The sequence below is a fragment of the Suillus plorans genome (genome assembly GCF_016647745.1).
Source record: "Suillus plorans strain S12 chromosome Unknown HD556scaffold_2, whole genome shotgun sequence".
Lineage (NCBI taxonomy): Eukaryota > Fungi > Basidiomycota > Agaricomycetes > Boletales > Suillaceae > Suillus > Suillus plorans.
This window is the reverse complement of record NW_024537386.1, coordinates 547,776-563,989: the sequence shown is the minus strand read 5'-3', so window position 1 is coordinate 563,989 and position 16,214 is coordinate 547,776. Positions and strand designations below refer to the sequence as shown.

Here is a 16,214-nt window from a genome sequence, read left to right as displayed (position 1 = left end):
CTCGAGGGAAGTCCTGACCAGTGATTTCTGAAACAACGGAATTATCTCTTCACCGATGTCGTCAACAGTGAGCTCGATGAAGACGACGCTGCAGGATGCTTTGGACGATGTGAGTAACAAGGATGATCTTGAGGATGGGTTCGGTTAGTTATGACAATGGTACCACTACAGGTGACCTCAACACGTTCATCATTTGGAAGACGAAATAGAGCTCTGGCTGTTCTTGAGCACCAGCTTGCGCTTGCGTGCGTGCAGTCCTCCAATGATGATACATTAGAAACGTATTTGGACCTTCAAGATGCTTTTGAATCCAATGGTGGGGAATAACCATCCAACCTGTTGCGTACCGTCTAATTCGGATATATAGTTCCATCGCGGATCTTGGCTTGGATACAATGTACGACACCTCAACTAGAACTGTGCGCAAGCAAGAGCTCCACCAGTAAGTACGCAGCCTTTTTCTTCCTCAACATCATGGCTGACTGAATCACAGAAGAGCGTGATACTGAAATGAATACCTCGTGCTCCCAGTTATGTCAAGGCTTGTCAATAATCCAAGGAGTCTCTCTTCACCACAAATCAAGCAAGTCTTTTCTGGGTCGTCGGTTTTCTCTTGAGGTTGGTTGTGTTTAGTGAAGTCCTTGAGATGCCCAAACCTCATCATCCATCGTAGATTTTGATCGGGTTATTGCTTACTTCTCGACACACGCCAACCATTGATGCCTCTTCGAGGGAAAACAATTCCCAACCACCAGAAAAACCTGCGCCCTTCATGCATTTGACATCTGCTGTCTTGGATACTTTGTTGTGCATTCTGGTTGATTCCTCTCCAGCGCTACGCGCTTTCGAGGAAGTGAATGGGGTTCAAGCAGTGGTAAAGATACTCAAACGAGCAGGAACACCACGCGAAGTCAGGTGGGTTACTCGTTCCATTGCTGTGCAATCACTGATGTAGATCCAGAATGAAATGCCTCGAGTTTCTCTACTTCTATCTGATGGATGAGACTCCCACCCACATACAGCCTGATGAAGCACACTCACTACCTTCCTCCCCCGTTGCCACCCAACCTAGCACACCTCTTCTACTTCCTGAATCCAAAATATTTGCTCGTCCTGCATCTAGCGCCTCGAATATCTCATTTGCGTGTACCTCTACCAGGTCGTCATCGAATTCATCAACCTCATCTTCTTTCTTCTCCATGTCAACAGGTTCATCGACGACTAGTACAACCACTAGCTTCGAGAGCATTCACACACCTTCGCCTATCAAGAAATCATATTCCACCTCCACTTTCACTTCATCAGACCCACGCACTCCTCCTAGCTCACCACCTTCGATAACATCCAGCACTAGAAAGATACCGGCTCCACTACAGTCACGCTCGATGCTCATGCTACGGAAGGAAGTGGACTATGAGCCGCTGAGCCCCAAGAAACCCAGAGGATTCCGACCAGGTCTCGGAGTCACTGATGCACCCATCCCTACCACACCTTCCGTATCACGTTTTCGAGAGACGATTAGCAGTGGGACCTCCCTATCGGGCCGTGCTGATGATGCAGAGGCTCGCACAAGCAGGCATGACCGTGTGCGCACCATTGATGAGAAGAAAGAAATACTAGGGAGCATGCTGGGGAATGTAGATGCTCTCGTCGATGGTGTGAGGAAAGCAGGCATATGGGGGCTTGGCTAATGCTCTCGATGCTGCTCTCATACCAGCGTTATCTGCCCAAAAATTGCGGGATACATTTGGTGGTGTTACAATATTGACATGGATATACTTGGACTGATACGATCGATAAGGTGCTAACTAAGAGCGGATTTGCGCAAACTCTGTCAAAAATTTCTCTTGCGCACGGATAACGACCTTGACATGGTCGAGGGAAAGCGGTTCATTTCTGTGCATTCTCATGAGTAACAGGGAAGCGAACATACCGACAATAATACTTACGCAGAGAGTGCTAACGCCTGGGCGGTCCGGACAAGGTTCTTAATGGTGCGTCCTAGAAACTATATTTAATTCTGATAGGCAGGATGGCAAGGGTGTGCTGACCATTAAACGGTTTTTGCGCTAATGCCTCCAGATCTGAGTGAGAAACATAACAACGTGGCTCTTTACCATCAATGTTGACAAACTCTTCAGACTTTGAGTCGAAAAATGGCCACCCAGCAAGCTCGATGAACTTTTTCCAGATCGTAAGCCGGGCCGTAGCATCTAACTCAGGATATTTGATCGCTGTTGAGATCAAGTTTATTTCAAACTGATATGATATAAATAGAGGACGAACCAATGGAGAACCTCGAAAGAAAGGCGTCGTCAAACGTTTGAATGCGATTTGTTGTCAAGAAGAGCACACCGCGGTGGTACTCAATGACCTTTAATGCAACGGAAACCAGTGCGTTGCGTATCAGCTACAATAAAATGAGAAACGTATCGTGGAATTAATGATGAATTGCAAAAACGTACGTCATGGAAACTCCTCTGTTCCAGGAACACGTCAGCTTCGTCAAGAAGAACTACGGCGTCCCATACGGTAGCTAACTAGTAGAGAATTCTGTTCTGTTCAGTCGAAATTGTACATCATGGCACGTACCTTCAATATCGCCGAAAGCTTAGATTCTAGGTGTGAAGGCTCTGTCGACAATTCCGCAGAGCTCACGATGTACAAAGGCCTCTTGAGGTGTTCAGCGACAGCTTCAGCTGTAAGCGTCTTTCCGGTCCCAGGAGGCCCATGAAGTACCGCAATCTTACACAGAGTAACATGAGGTTGGCAGCATTGAGGGGTACAGGGAAACCTACCAAACCTCCACCTTTACCTGTGATGACGTCCGACATAAGATGCTGCGACGTGTTGACATTCTTAGTAACATTGACAAGTCCCTTGATCAGGTTCTGCTTGACCATCAACAATAGCCGGACAATAAACAGAGGACTATTACTTACTTTAACATCATCATCTACAACCAAGTGGTCCCAGGCCTTCTCGTCATACGTGATGTCATCAATATTTTCGACGTGGAATGATTTCCATCGCTGTAGCCCGTCGTGAGTCAGTCGAACCAAAAAGAGTTCAACTTACTTTGCTCTTGAGATCGAAACCATTCACAAAAGCCGGAAGTTGATCGTGTTTGCCCTCTGGAATGTCAGGGATCTTCTCGTCTCTGAGACGATATTAGCGCATGGATTAGAAGCAAATGCAATTATATCATACGGTTCACATGTGTAGCCCTGTCTATAATTGAATGCACGCTCATCGACAATGATTCGACTCTGGGGTCGAATCAATGAGCTCGTTTCCATTCTAGAAAAGAGAAGGAAGGAAAATTACCCCTTCGTCTGAGCACAGTTATTAGTCTGACGGCAACGTAGAAAGGGTCAGACATACATGACTTGTAATGGAAACCACCAGAAAATGATCCATACAAATTCCCTCGGGCTAAAATGATGTTCAGAACTTCTGTACATAACAAAAAGCGTGAGGCATTGTACCGGTTAGCTTGGCGCGTACATCGTCTGTCATGATTTTGCAATCCAGTTGTGACAGTTTCACCGTTCCCTGAACGATCGTGAGCTCTCATGAATTGCAAGCGCAAAAAGTACAAACAGCGTATTTTGGAACCGAGAAATTCTTTGTCTCGTCGATGTATCTGTATCCGTTCCACCTCGTTGTCTCGGAATTCAGGAAAAATGAGCTGTAGGCAAGTGATGAGGGCCCGATCCTTCGTATACAATGCAACATACGCTAAACTGCCATTATAGCTTGCGCTATTGAGCGTAAATCCAATCTGCAGCAAGATTGAACAGACAGTTACTATCATATATTATTACTCACAAGGTCACCCTTCTGTATAGTATAGTACTTGATACCCCGCTTGAAGTAGTATATGAGCAAGTCGAAAGCAATGTGTCCGTAAGAGAGTTGAAGCTCGAGTTCTTGAGCTCTGTAATCTCGTAGTCAACCTAAATGTCAGGACAGTATATAAATGTGCTCACGTCGGTTCGAATTCTTTCTCTATCATACCTAATAGGACGCCAAAATGCTCCGACACGTCCTCTAAGTACCGCCGGGCGTCTTCCTCGGTTTTATGTACTGTATTAAGGGATGAGATTGTCAAAGGAGATATCATATTATGGTGGCCAGACATACGGCCCAATGCATCTGTGCAACCCATATCATTCGCTTTTTGCTTGAGATCTTCACCAGCCAAATTTGAAGTAAGAACTTCTCGGACGTCCGCAAGATCGGCCCGAAGGTCATCTATTCTTGCGAAAAAATCCAGAAGAGGATACGTCGGGTTTTGTTTGAAGAAATCATTCCCAATGGCGTAGCTACCAAGGCGACGCTAAGATCGACCAGGCAAGAGCTTATATCATAATCTCACCGAAGGAAATCAACCAATACACTGCTGAAGTTGCTCACAACCAGTTCAGGGGGTGCTAGACGAAGTCGTCAATACAGGCCAACAGTAATTTGATAGTAACAGTCGTGGAAAATCACGCGTACATTGCTCATCCTCATATTGGACATCGAGATAGAAATAGTTGTTCAGATCTATGCGCTGAGAGACAGGCTTGATGAACGATGGATCATATGGTCTCCAGATGCATGCAAGACAATCCCTGTGTTTGCATGTAAGCGAACAGTCAGAGCAGTCAAGCAACTCATTACAGACCACATCTGGAAACGTCGCAAGTAACGATCCTGAGTGTTCTGCGTCTTACTGACTTTATCTTCTGGAGCCGCCTGATTCGTTCGATTAGCAAAACTTGAAATCCAGATGCGCTCTACGGTGAACGTGCGTTACCGACCTCGGCTCCAGTAGCATCCTCTGCTACATTCATGCCTTCGGATGTGGATGTGATGGTGTCCTGCAATAAAACCGTGTTGTCGTCGGGCATGACCTCAGAGTCTGCAAGGTAGGTATAATGTGGATGCGATGTGGGCTTGTAAGTTTGAGAGATGGGAGAACGATAGAGGATGTTTTAAGCCCATCCCAGCAACGCCAGTCATCGATTTTGGGATTCTACCAGATGCGCACGCTCCGCTTCGAAACTTGATTTCCGTCACTCAGGCCCTAATGGGGGACTCGAGTCAGACAACATAACAATACGAAGCTTCTGATACACTTGTTCGCTAGAATTGGGGTGGTAGATTAGGATCTTGTGAGTCACGACCCTTTCGAATTCGCAAGGCATCGATTGCATTCAAATGACTGTGCGAGCGGACTCGAGTCAACAAAGATAGGGGTAAACGGTGGGCAACTTCTAGAGACGGTGTAAGTCCGCATTGGAACACGATTATAGTCCAGATGCGTCAATTTTTATGGCTACACACCAAAGGGAGAAAGGTGATTCGGATGCACAATATGTGTATACAGATAAAGCATGCTTCGCTTGGAACCACATTGCCATCGCGAAAGAACTACTTCCGATAAACCATCAGTACTGCAGCGACCAGCATTGCAATTATTGCACCCACCCGGACATCCTTGACGAGGTTGATTGAGCCCAAACGTCACGTGATCCGAGGTTCAGTCACGAGTGAGTTCCTGACTGCGCAATATTTACTCATGGAGGGAATCGCGGACTTTAGTGTATCAAACAAACCCATCGGGCTTATTCTTTATGCCGGTCGCTTCCGAGTGAGGGGAAATGCATGCTTGCCGAATGGACTTGTCTGTTCGGGCTAGCCTGGCAGACTGACGAATCAGCCCATATATTCAAGTTGACACACTGTGCCACCGTTTGATGTAAATCGCTTCACTAATCAGATATTACGTAACAGACAACTTACTGAGCTTGAGCTTTATGAGTCCCAATCTTGCCTCACGCACACCTACACATCCTCTCGCGGGACGTTTACCGGATAATTCTAAATAAAGTCTAAGACTAACCTGAAACGCCGATCCTCAATCTGATTACATTGCAAGCTTAGTCATACACCAGCTAACTCTCCTTCTCGGACCACAATACTCACCTTCCATTTGAACCACCGGCTCCACCATATTTCTTCTTGCCTCCAAAGGCCCGACCAGCAAGAATTTTGGACAAATGGCCCGCTTGTTTGTAACAAGGTTTGTCCTGGCATCACTAGATCTTGCGCAGCCCCTCTCCCCGCCGCCCGCTTACAAAAGTCCGGCTCGGGCATTACATTGATGACTGCACTTTCCTATCTTTCTTGACCATCGACTGACATGTTCTCCAATTCTCATAGGACTACATCACTAGCCGTTTCGCTCTTTGGCGCAGTGTTCAATTTCGCTCTTGCAGTGCGACTACTAGGAGCTTGGCGGTCATTCAAATGGGAACCAGAAAGCGAATGGGAGAGCTCTGAGTATTCCATCAGTAAAGATGGAGTGCATCTCGTATGGGCGTTATTGTGCGCATATTTTGTTGCGGCATCTGCCATCTGTCTCTTCGGTCTGGCAGGCATTGTCCGAGTACGCCAACTTTTTTTCTTTTTTTTTATTGCCAAAATCTTAAGCCCTCTTCTCTAGGGCAAAGCGTCATTTGTCCGCATATATCGTGACTACATTGTCGGAGATTTCGTGTTTGGCACCTTGTTTGCAGCCATAGGCTCTTACGCTGCCTTTCGACCATCAGTTCGCTCCAGTATTTGCGAGTTGTTGTCACGCCAGCCAGACACTCTTCGGGACTTCATCGATTTGGGGCTGACTTTGGAGAACTGTGAACCATGGTTTGAGCGGGGAATATTCGTGTTCATGATTGTTCTGATTGTCATCACCGTCATTCGCGTGAGTAAATTTTGCCTTAATAGTTGGTGGCGAGCCGCAAGGCTGACGTTTGTAATTTGATTACGCAGCTTCACTTCGTGTTGGCTTTATCCAGTTACTATACCATTCTTATCAGTCATCAAGGCTTCCATTTGTCATCCCACACACCTCACTATGAGCGGATATATATCCTACCAGTCCATTCAGTGGCAAACAAAGCGCGCTGCACATCCGACGTCGACCTACAATTTGTAGACGCCCCCGTTTACGCTCCGGTCCCGCTCACGCATGTTTCTTCGCAAGTCGCGGAGGAGTTGCTTGCGAATGCGACCGAAGCATGGGTTTCTCGATCACACTCAGGCCAACATGTACGGCCGCCCAGCCTCTCGCTAGCACGTCATCAGTCTGTGGACCTCGGTTCGGGAGCAGGTCAGACCGCTGACTTGATTTCGCTGGAGAACGAAAAGGCATGAGCTCAGGATTGGATGATAACGATGGTATTAACTCTGACATGTTGCGGTGGTGTCTCTGCTTCTCTATGCTCTTGCTTGTATTATTGTGTTAACGAGTTGCTGCTTGCTTGTACATTAGTTATCTCAGTTATTCGGAATCAGAAGGACTAGTGTCGTCCTTTTTGTAATGATGTATAGCATGGAAGCTCTTTGTAGTACTGAACTGAATTCGCAACTCTGACATCAATATATTCCCCTTCCGTTCTGTTTCAGTTCTCTCGTCATGCGGTTCTTCCGAATGTCTTCCTCTTCAGGATCTGATCATTAACGGTGTTTAGCTCTCACAGTTCCCTTCACTTACTTGCTTGACTGTCGCTCGGCGTCGGTATTGCAGTGCAAGATGGGTGTCATATGCGGTGTACTCGCGGGCTAACAATTCACCCACAATCACATGAATATGGTGCGTACATTGTTTACTCTGCGCTCCTGTCGTGCAGTCACATCTGTATGATTCAGACACCCAAAGACATATGCGGATAAAGATGTTGCATCAGCAGAACGCCGTTATACTTCCCGACGCGGCTCCCACTACTAATCTGCTGTGATAAATCTACGATGTAGTTGTTTCTCATGACATGACCACATTTCACGCTTCCTTACTGTCCTGAACCTACTGTCATATCTTATACGGGGTCAGCCGTTTGAAACTAGCTAAACTCCGGGGTTTACAGTCATTAAGGCCTTGTCAGTGACTCAGCGTTCAGCAGTCATCGCGTGCCGCAGTTCCTTGTACGTGTGAGTATATAGGTCATCTTCTGTGCGCGATTTGCTAAACTCGTAAGCCATCGAGGCATGCACAGAATATCTTTACCTAATGTCCGGTGATCTGGATCATTCTATTCTTCCATTGCGCAGTTGGAACAGTTTGACTATTCCTCCTACGACTTGCACTGATCATGTGCAACGGCAGACCAGAATACTAGATAAGAAGATATCGTAAAGGATCTTGGCGCACAACCTAGGCCAGGTTTTGATAGGCCGGTCCGCCCTTTCCGGGCCCCGGCTCTCGTTCATCTGGTTCTAGCCCGGGTAGTTCCTGTCGAAGTTCGATGGACACATGTCGGACATGTGTTTCGAGCTACGCCGAGCACCAGATCCCAATTTTGGATTTCAAGATGTGACTCAGAAAATTGGACTTCTCGCCCCCGTGACTCAATACCTCGACACGCCTGCAACTGCCCGCGGTCTGGGGCGAGTAGTGCTTCGGAGAACATCTTAGCAAATCCATTCAAGAACCTCGATGAAGGACTCGAGATCACTGAAATTTACGTCCAATTGACCCCGTTGCCGCACACGACGAGCACGAGTGCGGCTGGCGGTTGTGCATGCCATCCATGCTCAGGAAGCGCCAGCAGCTTTAAATTCCGTAGAACATTGCAGTGGCAGGCACAGACCCCGAGTCTGTGCAGACTTGTACCCAGACCGGCCATTTCAGACACATCCTCGCAGTTGTGGTCCTATTGCTAGTGCAGGTGTAGTTCAACTCCGACGACGCGTTCTGGATCAACATGCATACGTGACGTTGACTTGATCGGCTATAATGTCCTCGTGTATCTAGATGCACGGTTCGCCGATTCGCCCTCTTAGATTTGGCTTGCATCTCTAAATGTCACTCTACAAGTTAGCGTGACAGGGTAGTTGATGTCGAGAGGGACTACTTACACCATTGACCACATAAATCACATTCATATTTATGCTAAGAATCTTGATTTTGGCATCTACGTTCTCACAATGAACTTGCACCAAGCTGACAAGAAATTGGTTAAGTAGGGTCTTTCAAGCATCAACGTTGCAACTCTGAACACACTTGCTGTCATTTAGATATTCGATGAAGTTCTTTTCGGTGACTGTCTCGAAAGGCTGAACGACTGGGCACCATCTTGTTTGTAAAACCATTCGATCAAAGACCCACTCGCGTCCATGACATAAAGTGCCGGCGTGCGATGCGTAATATGGCTTCGTCGATGCTTGTCGAAAGAATTCCCTGTGAAGAACGAACGTACAAAACGACTGAGTGTGCATGCCAATACTTACATCATTTCGAGAAATGTGTGACAACCGAGTCTTACATAAAATTTCGGCGACTGAGATCATCTACAATGTCAATGGAAGGAATGAGGGAAACATATTCTGCACGCTCAACATCCGTCATGCTCGCACGACCGTCAAAAATCTCCGCCAAAGAGCGTGTGCTAGGACCGGTATCGGCGATGCGAAAGGTCTGGATTCCGGTCTGTGTGAGTGGCTCTAATGACTGTCTTTGTTTGAACGCTACGTCGATCGTGATCGAGGAGAGGTTGGGGCAGGAGCAGGACTGCATTCGGGCGATACACAGCGATCTCGACATTTGTCGAGTAGGAACTGCAAGACTTTGTAGGCGAGACCTGATTTGATTGATGTAAGGCCGAAGAAGGGCTTCGCGATGACTTGGTCAATGGGTGGCGCCCAAGTGCTGATGAGAGTGGACGTCCTCGTGATCCCTTGAGTCACGAGTCCTAGGAAAAAGCTGCTCGCTGCCGGTCTCCGTCGTCGACTTCTACCAACAACCTGCACCATAAACTGAGCAGACTTGCAGCAGCCTCCGTCGGCATACTCTGGTCAGCAGTATGGGAGCCATCTTTGATGCGGGGAACAAGTATTTGTGTTTGAGGAGACAGTAGTGAGATATATGGGATAGAGTTTCAGTTGACAGTCGCCCGAAAGCCTCGGATATGCCATAAATCCTTTGTGCAAATGCCTGGATTGGATGGTCTGTTCGACAAGTAACCGAGTTGACTCAGCCGACCATAACTGTGTCCAGACTCCAGAGCTGAGACATCGTGCAACACTGCATCTAGTTGCTACTCGCGTTCGCTGGTAATGGCGCTGATGATGTCGCCTTTGAGTTCAACAGAGTGGTCGGTGTTAGGAAAATAGGCTTTAGTGTGCGGGGTTTCGAGATCTGGCATCTCATTATTTGCCGCATCAAACATACGGTCAACCGCTATATACGTGAGTGCTTTGGGAATGAGCAAGCTGAAGCAATTGGTCATTATTCTCAATTAGCACGACTAGTTTTCACTAACTTGGTACTTACAGCGCGTCTGAAGCTAGGATGAAATTGACTTGTAAGGTGTTTGCATGTTGTCACGGTTTCCCTTATGTTGGTTGAATGGTTCAAAGTCAGACTTTTACCGTAATAGTCATGATATATGGTGATGCCGGCATTTTCTATTTTGCGATTCGTCAAATAGAGCTCAAGCGCTGGCTCTGGTGTCACGGTGTTCGGGATGACGGTCGTGCTTTGGCCGCCACTGTTTCTATCACGGTGAGTGTCTTATTCTCAGCTTGTCGAATCTCTGCTGCCTAATACTAACTAACTACTACCACTGAGTACTACCATAAGCCTCAGCTGTCGATATATCAGCCTTGAGCAGGCTTGTTAAACAGTTGAAAATACTAAAAAAATTTCATAGTACTTTCTTCATGACGTCATGACCCGGATGGGGACGTAGGTGCAGGTAAATGCCCCTTACTATCGCACTACTCATGCACTCCTGCCTCCAGATCTGTGAAGTTCTGCGGAACATTTTTTCGGCCTTAAACAATTATGAAGACATCACACTTGACGTACAGGAACCATCCAGGCCCGTTGACGGTGTGGATGTTCGACGCCAGACTCTCGCACGTCTCGCCAGGACTTGTCGCACATTCTCGGAGCTTGCTCTGGATGTGCTCTGGGCTCACATAGATACTCTCAACCCTGTAGTACAATGTCTCCCCAGGCACGTGTGGTCTCGACATCGTCACAGTCGTAGTCTGGTAGGTTTCCGGTGTTCTATGATTACACTCATGTCTCAAACGGCGTGCAGAAGATAGATAGTTGCGTTCTGATTGTTCATTGGCGGGGCATCGAAAAGTACCTTATAAGGGTTCGCGCCCTTGGCAAACTGGGGCGTAGTGCCATGGGTGACATGTCCCAGGAACTTGCGCATACCCTCTGCAGTCATCCCTGGCCTTTTTTACTCCCTCGCCTTGAAAAACTATCTTGGTCGGACAGTAGCCATGAATCTACTCACCTTCTTTCCAACCTTCTCAGCCCCACCCTGACTGAGCTTCATCTACACGCGACGGGTAACCTGTTTATGCTTTCGGTTTTATCAAACCTGGGAGTTACATGTCCCCTCATGAAATCCTTCTCCACCACTGGCTTTAATTCAGCTGCATCCATCCCGGTTTCAAAAGCTGTTGTATGTGGTTGGCACCAGCTCAAGACCCTTAGCACAGAAGCCATCGATGGGCCCGCCCTATTTCACCTCTCCACTCTTCCTTTCCTTACAACTTGCAACTCTCATTTCTATCCCTGAATAGGGACTCCTCCAAATACAGTCCGACCACATTTTCAAACCCTCTTCGCCATCTCACAATCCGTGCGCAGAGTTCCGAGTTATGCATACCTTTCCTTGAAGCAACGTGGATACCTGCGAGAAGAGTATCCATCTCTCTCGGGAACATCCCGTGATCTTCCAGTAACGAAACCTTTCTTTTGCTCCTTGCCTCTCGTGTAACAGCGCAACAAGTGCAAGCTCTCTCACTCGAGTTGACTTGCGATTCACTGCTTACGATCAGTGAAATCATGCCACTCTCCTCATTTTGCACGTTGGAAGAACTAACGCTGCCATCCCACTCTGCCAACCTTACTATAAATGACCAAGACCTCGTTAGAGCCATGAAATCGTGGCCCAAGCTGAAAAAATTACGCCTGGGGGATGAGGCCACGTGGGTAACACCAGCGCGTCCTCAAATCACCCTGGATGGGTTTGCCAGTCTGCTTTTGCATTGTCCAGACTTGAGAACTCTTGGCATCGGCATGGACGCCACCTCATACAGTGTTGTGACACCCGAGGTTCCAGGGGGTGGGGTAACCAACACCAAGATCACTACACTCTCTGTCGGGGAATCGCTGATCGACAATCCATTGGCTGTCGCCGCCTTCCTTTCCTCCGTTTTACCAAACTTGAAGAACATTCTGTACACTAAATTTGAAGTTGTACCACATCAAACGGAGAGACGACACGAGAAATGGGCGAGAGCTGCAACGTATCTGCGAGATGTGCATATGATCAAGAAGCAGGAGAGGGTTAGATTGGGGATTCACTAGTTCATGTAGTGCAGGTTTGTATTCTCAATTTCTCATTCGAAGTCGTCCCTGACAATTACATTACGTAAATGTAATAATGATATTGATGGTTTTAGCACTTATCATCGCTGTATGTACTACTAAGTAGAGAACCAAAGCGCAACGCCAAATTTACACCAAGGCGCCTCCTCACCACACTTTCAAAAGAAGACAATGGCCCATGTTCGCGAGCGATCTCTTTCACCTGAGCTTTCTTCAGATTCGCTTCTAAAGCGATTAAAAACGACACATTCCTCGTCGACATCGACCGTGGACCATCGGTTGCGCTTCGATCCTGGTCTCTTTGGGCCAGAAAATGTGCAGAAATTGCATCAGGATTACGCTGACAGTGAACCGTTCAAATATGCGATTATCGAAAAGCTTTTCCAGGATGATCTTCTCAAGAATGTGAAGGATGAATGTATGAAGGAGCTGAGCTTCACTGAGAAGGAGACAGACATATACAAGGTAACTCTCCTCGATCCTAATCGACTATCTGTTATCCGAGATCTTTTCCCTAGGTAAATCAAACCGGAGACCTTGCATCACTCTCGTACCTCTCTGAGGCTCAACTTGCACTTTTTCCAAACCTCCTCGCTCTCCGCGATGCACTCTATTCTTCAGAGTTTCGCAAGTTCATTCAAGCTGTCACTGGGTGTGGACCACTCTCCGGAACGAAACAGGACATGTCTGTCAACTCGTACACGCAGGGGTGTCACCTACTTAACCACGACGATGTGATTGGAACCAGGCGGGTATCGTACATCCTCTATATGCCCCTACCATACAGCCAGGAATGGCAAAAAGAATGGGGAGGTGCTTTAGAATTGTATCCTGTTCAAACTGGCGCCGATGGGATCCCTGAGCCCGAGGCTGCACCATGCAAAGCTATCCCTCCAAGCTGGAATCAATTCATTTTCTTCGAAGTGCAACCAGGCAAAAGCTTCCATTCTGTAGAAGAGGTGGTAGTAGGAGGGGATGGCAGGGAAAGACTTAGCATAAGTGGCTGGTTTCATGTAGCACAGGAGGGTGAGGAGGGGTATCAAGCTGATCAAGCAGTTCCTGAGCTCAAAAGCTCACGAGAACAGTTGGTGTGTCTTGGAAGATGTACTGTCTGTGCATTCGTCTCATCAGGACTACTACAGACATCTAGCTCTACCACCTTTGTTGCATATCCCGACTTGGAGTCACTCTATCCAGATGGACCGCTCCGAAGAGAATATATCTCCTACCTCTCAAAGTTCCTAAACCCAGTTTACCTTCAAACACGCACGATGAAGGCATTGATGGCACGTTTTGTCGTGGAATCGAGTATTGAACTTCACCATTTCCTTTCCGCGTCTCTCGTATCGAAACTTGAACCTGACCTGCGTAGGGCAGACGAAGCTGATGGTCTTGATGGTGAGACTCGCCAGGGGAGGATACCACCGCACACTGCTGGCGTCTCTGGTGCATGGTCTGCGCGAGGTCCACCACACAAATGGCGTTACTGTACGCTTCAAAAAACAACGGAGCCCTTACGTGAATCAGACACAATCCTTCGTCAGTTGCAAGACGAAGTTTTCCCAAGTGATGCGTTTCGCGCTTGGTTAAGCATCATGACGAAGTTGGTGCCGCTGAGCTATGCCGTAGAAGCGCGAAGGTTTAGACCAGGCTTGGACTACACTCTTGCAACGAGCGAGGGGGACGAATCGCGATTGGACGTAGTGTTGGGATTAACGCCACAAGTAGAAGTTGAAGAAAATGAGACGCGATCGAATGGCAAGTCGAAGGCGGATGAAAAAGACGAAGAGGACGAAAAGCCGCATGGTTGGCAGGCTGGGGAGTGGGGAGGATGGGAGGTTAGGCCAAGATCTTTCTCATCGATATTTGCTGATTTATTCATTGTCCAGTGTTACATGGCGCCCCATGACGAGGATGATGATCCAGCAGTCTATCGTTCTGGGTCGAGCAAAAATCACCAAGTCAACGATACTTCTGGCGATGATGACGATGACGACGAGAGCACTTTGCTAACCATTCAGCCTAGCTTTAACAGACTCCTTCTCGTCCTGCGGGACGAGGGCGTTATGCGCTTTGTCAAGTACGTGTCAGCTGCTGCTGCAGGCTCTCGGTGGGATATCTGCGCTGAATTCAACGTGGGGATGGTTCAGGATGAGGAGGAAGATTCATGAACTGCATTCGGTATGTCCATGTAGACAACGGAATTTTTGTGAAGCTATCTACCGTTAGGGTGTACATGTCGTGTATCTCGCTATCCTTTGCCATCGTGATATCCTAGAAGACAATCTTCTGACCTTGGCTGGGTATGATAGCAGCCGATTCACGTGGCGCTTGGGCCAATGCGGCACCAGGTTTCGGGCGTCCTCGAACCCTGTCAGCTTTTATATGTCGTGGACCCTCCTTTTGATTCCGTCGTGTTGGTTCTGCGTCATCTTGTTGTGGGATGTGTTCTTTTTCATCTTCACCACGCGTTCCCGGGCGTGGTTGAGATCGTGGACGTGACTCAGTCGCGTCGGATTGCCGACCACCATGTCTTTTGCCAGGACCACTTTTGTGTTCGCTTTGTAATCTTGGACCGCCGCCTCGACGGACTGCATCAGCAGAGGCATATTCTACAACTAGATCTCGACCATTGAGACGGTGGTTGCGAGGATTGAGCAGGGCGGCAGTTGCATGTTCGGTGCTGGTAAAGTCAAGGAAGGCAAATCTGGATGTTTCCGTTGGTATTACATGCGCCTTGTACGACAAAGCACTCACCCTTTACATGCACCACTGTCTTCAAAAGTTCCCATACGGACCTTTCGTAACCAAACATCTTTTGTGACATTGTCATCCTCCCCGGCACTAGCCTCGGCGTCATTCGCTTTGACACCCTTTCCAGCCTTTTGTGGGTGTCTATGAGCCTCGAAGAGTTCACGAATCGAGTCCACAGTAGTATAAAAACCAAGATTTCCAAGGAATAATGTTTGTGCAGGAGGCTGCTTCTGTACACGCAGAATCTTCTGTTGAGTCTTCGTCAAGCCGCTCACTGATTTGCCTGCAGAGGGACCCTTGGCGTCCTCTTGTGTTCCCGCCGGTGGTGTAATTGTGGGACGGCCCACAAAATCATTTCCTACATATACGCGAATGCAAGCTTAAACATCAAGTGCGTAGGGTAAACCGCATGCATACGTACCATCTTTGATCAGCAAATTCCGACCGTGAAGCTCTCGTTCGGACTGGGTTATTGCTATGACTTTGGCATCTGGCGTAGCAAAGTCGACGTAGGCAAAGCTAGCTTGTCTTCAGTCGATTACGCGTTTAACAGGCAAACAATTTAGCTCACCCCATATTCTCTCCTTTTGTTCCTTTTTTTGTGGGCATGTGTATTCGCGTGATCTCCCCAACGCCATCAAAGAAATCTCGCAATGTATCCGGTGTAGTATTGAACCATAGATTGCCTACCCAGACCGAATTCTGACGCTTCGGCTTGCTATTACCAGCAGGCTTCGAGGGTTTCGTAGAGACGCCAGCTTCGGAACCATCTGTTACCTTTCTCTTTTTCGACGGCCGATCTTGAGCTTTCTGCTCTTTTTTCTTCTGTCTGCGTTTTTCGGCGTGAGACAACGCGACAGAGTCATCTGGGACTGGTGCATTATCTGCTGTGTCTGTTTCGTGCGCTACATCATCGCATTCTTCGGTAACTCTCTTTCTCTTGACCTGTGGTGGGCTAGAAGAGTCTGATGAGGACGCCGCAGATGACATTTTGGAAGTAGACTTTTCAAAGGAACTTGTAATGATATCAGTGAATCATGTGAGGACACACGTG

At 47.7% G+C, this 16,214-nt stretch overlaps 7 protein-coding genes across 7 annotated transcripts; 5 read left to right on the top strand and 2 right to left on the bottom strand.

The window, feature by feature from the left end:
• Positions 1–55: 55 nt before the first annotated feature.
• On the top strand, positions 56–1,691 carry HD556DRAFT_1224378 (cell division control protein 14, SIN component-domain-containing protein; the record flags this gene model as incomplete). The annotated part of the gene is made up of 6 exons (XM_041296953.1): positions 56–109; positions 172–316; positions 368–442; positions 494–618; positions 674–915; positions 962–1,691. 6 exons carry the CDS (start codon positions 56–58, stop codon positions 1,689–1,691), a joined length of 1,371 nt encoding a protein of 456 aa, XP_041166937.1.
• A 58-nt stretch (positions 1,692–1,749) lies between these two features.
• On the bottom strand, positions 1,750–5,073 carry HD556DRAFT_314548 (P-loop containing nucleoside triphosphate hydrolase protein). The gene is made up of 22 exons (XM_041310244.1): positions 4,809–5,073; positions 4,726–4,743; positions 4,504–4,619; positions 4,382–4,436; positions 4,147–4,328; positions 3,993–4,089; positions 3,832–3,940; positions 3,741–3,784; positions 3,604–3,691; positions 3,489–3,555; positions 3,385–3,435; positions 3,328–3,335; positions 3,211–3,269; positions 3,079–3,160; positions 2,943–3,032; positions 2,799–2,891; positions 2,593–2,745; positions 2,466–2,540; positions 2,287–2,410; positions 2,052–2,234; positions 1,950–2,001; positions 1,750–1,896 (listed from the first exon to the last, which is right to left on the bottom strand). Exons 1-22 carry the CDS (start codon positions 4,823–4,825, stop codon positions 1,809–1,811), a joined length of 1,851 nt encoding a protein of 616 aa, XP_041166936.1. The 5' UTR covers positions 4,826–5,073; the 3' UTR covers positions 1,750–1,808.
• A 1,120-nt stretch (positions 5,074–6,193) lies between these two features.
• On the top strand, positions 6,194–7,206 carry HD556DRAFT_1225017 (uncharacterized protein; the record flags this gene model as incomplete). Its single annotated transcript, XM_041296986.1, has 3 exons — positions 6,194–6,439; positions 6,497–6,754; positions 6,778–7,206. 3 exons carry the CDS (start codon positions 6,194–6,196, stop codon positions 7,204–7,206), a joined length of 933 nt encoding a protein of 310 aa, XP_041166935.1.
• Positions 7,207–10,418: 3,212 nt separating this feature from the next.
• Positions 10,419–11,726, top strand: HD556DRAFT_314102 (uncharacterized protein). Its single transcript, XM_041310243.1, has 2 exons — positions 10,419–11,046; positions 11,097–11,726. Exons 1-2 carry the CDS (start codon positions 10,750–10,752, stop codon positions 11,589–11,591), a joined length of 792 nt encoding a protein of 263 aa, XP_041166934.1. The 5' UTR covers positions 10,419–10,749; the 3' UTR covers positions 11,592–11,726.
• On the top strand, positions 11,726–12,487 carry HD556DRAFT_313870 (uncharacterized protein). The gene has a single exon (XM_041310242.1). It carries the CDS (start codon positions 11,861–11,863, stop codon positions 12,383–12,385), a length of 525 nt encoding a protein of 174 aa, XP_041166933.1. The 5' UTR covers positions 11,726–11,860; the 3' UTR covers positions 12,386–12,487.
• A 90-nt stretch (positions 12,488–12,577) lies between these two features.
• On the top strand, positions 12,578–14,577 carry HD556DRAFT_1428562 (nuclear protein; the record flags this gene model as incomplete). The annotated part of the gene is made up of 4 exons (XM_041304725.1): positions 12,578–12,871; positions 12,925–13,494; positions 13,549–14,244; positions 14,296–14,577. 4 exons carry the CDS (start codon positions 12,578–12,580, stop codon positions 14,575–14,577), a joined length of 1,842 nt encoding a protein of 613 aa, XP_041166932.1.
• A 103-nt stretch (positions 14,578–14,680) lies between these two features.
• Positions 14,681–16,150, bottom strand: HD556DRAFT_1436419 (uncharacterized protein; the record flags this gene model as incomplete). Its single annotated transcript, XM_041305574.1, has 4 exons — positions 14,681–15,113; positions 15,164–15,518; positions 15,582–15,679; positions 15,732–16,150. The coding sequence occupies 4 exons, from the start codon at positions 16,148–16,150 to the stop codon at positions 14,681–14,683; spliced, it is 1,305 nt and encodes a 434-aa protein (XP_041166931.1).
• Positions 16,151–16,214: the final 64 nt, after the last annotated feature.

Excerpts from the sequence above, each read along its gene's own strand:
- HD556DRAFT_314548 (XM_041310244.1), bottom strand. Across the intron at positions 2,892-2,942 it reads TTGTAGATGATGATGTTAAA|AACCTGATCAAGGGACTTGT; the intron begins GTAAGTAATAGT and ends ATGGTCAAGCAG. Across the intron at positions 1,897-1,949 it reads CAGGCGTTAGCACTCTCTGC|AAATGAACCGCTTTCCCTCG; the intron begins GTAAGTATTATT and ends GAGAATGCACAG.
- HD556DRAFT_314102 (XM_041310243.1), top strand. The coding sequence starts at position 10,750 with ATGCCCCTTACTATCGCACTACTCATGCACTCCTGCCTCCAGATCTGT. Across the intron at positions 11,047-11,096 it reads ATCGTCACAGTCGTAGTCTG|AAGATAGATAGTTGCGTTCT; the intron begins GTAGGTTTCCGG and ends AACGGCGTGCAG.
- HD556DRAFT_313870 (XM_041310242.1), top strand. The coding sequence starts at position 11,861 with ATGCCACTCTCCTCATTTTGCACGTTGGAAGAACTAACGCTGCCATCC.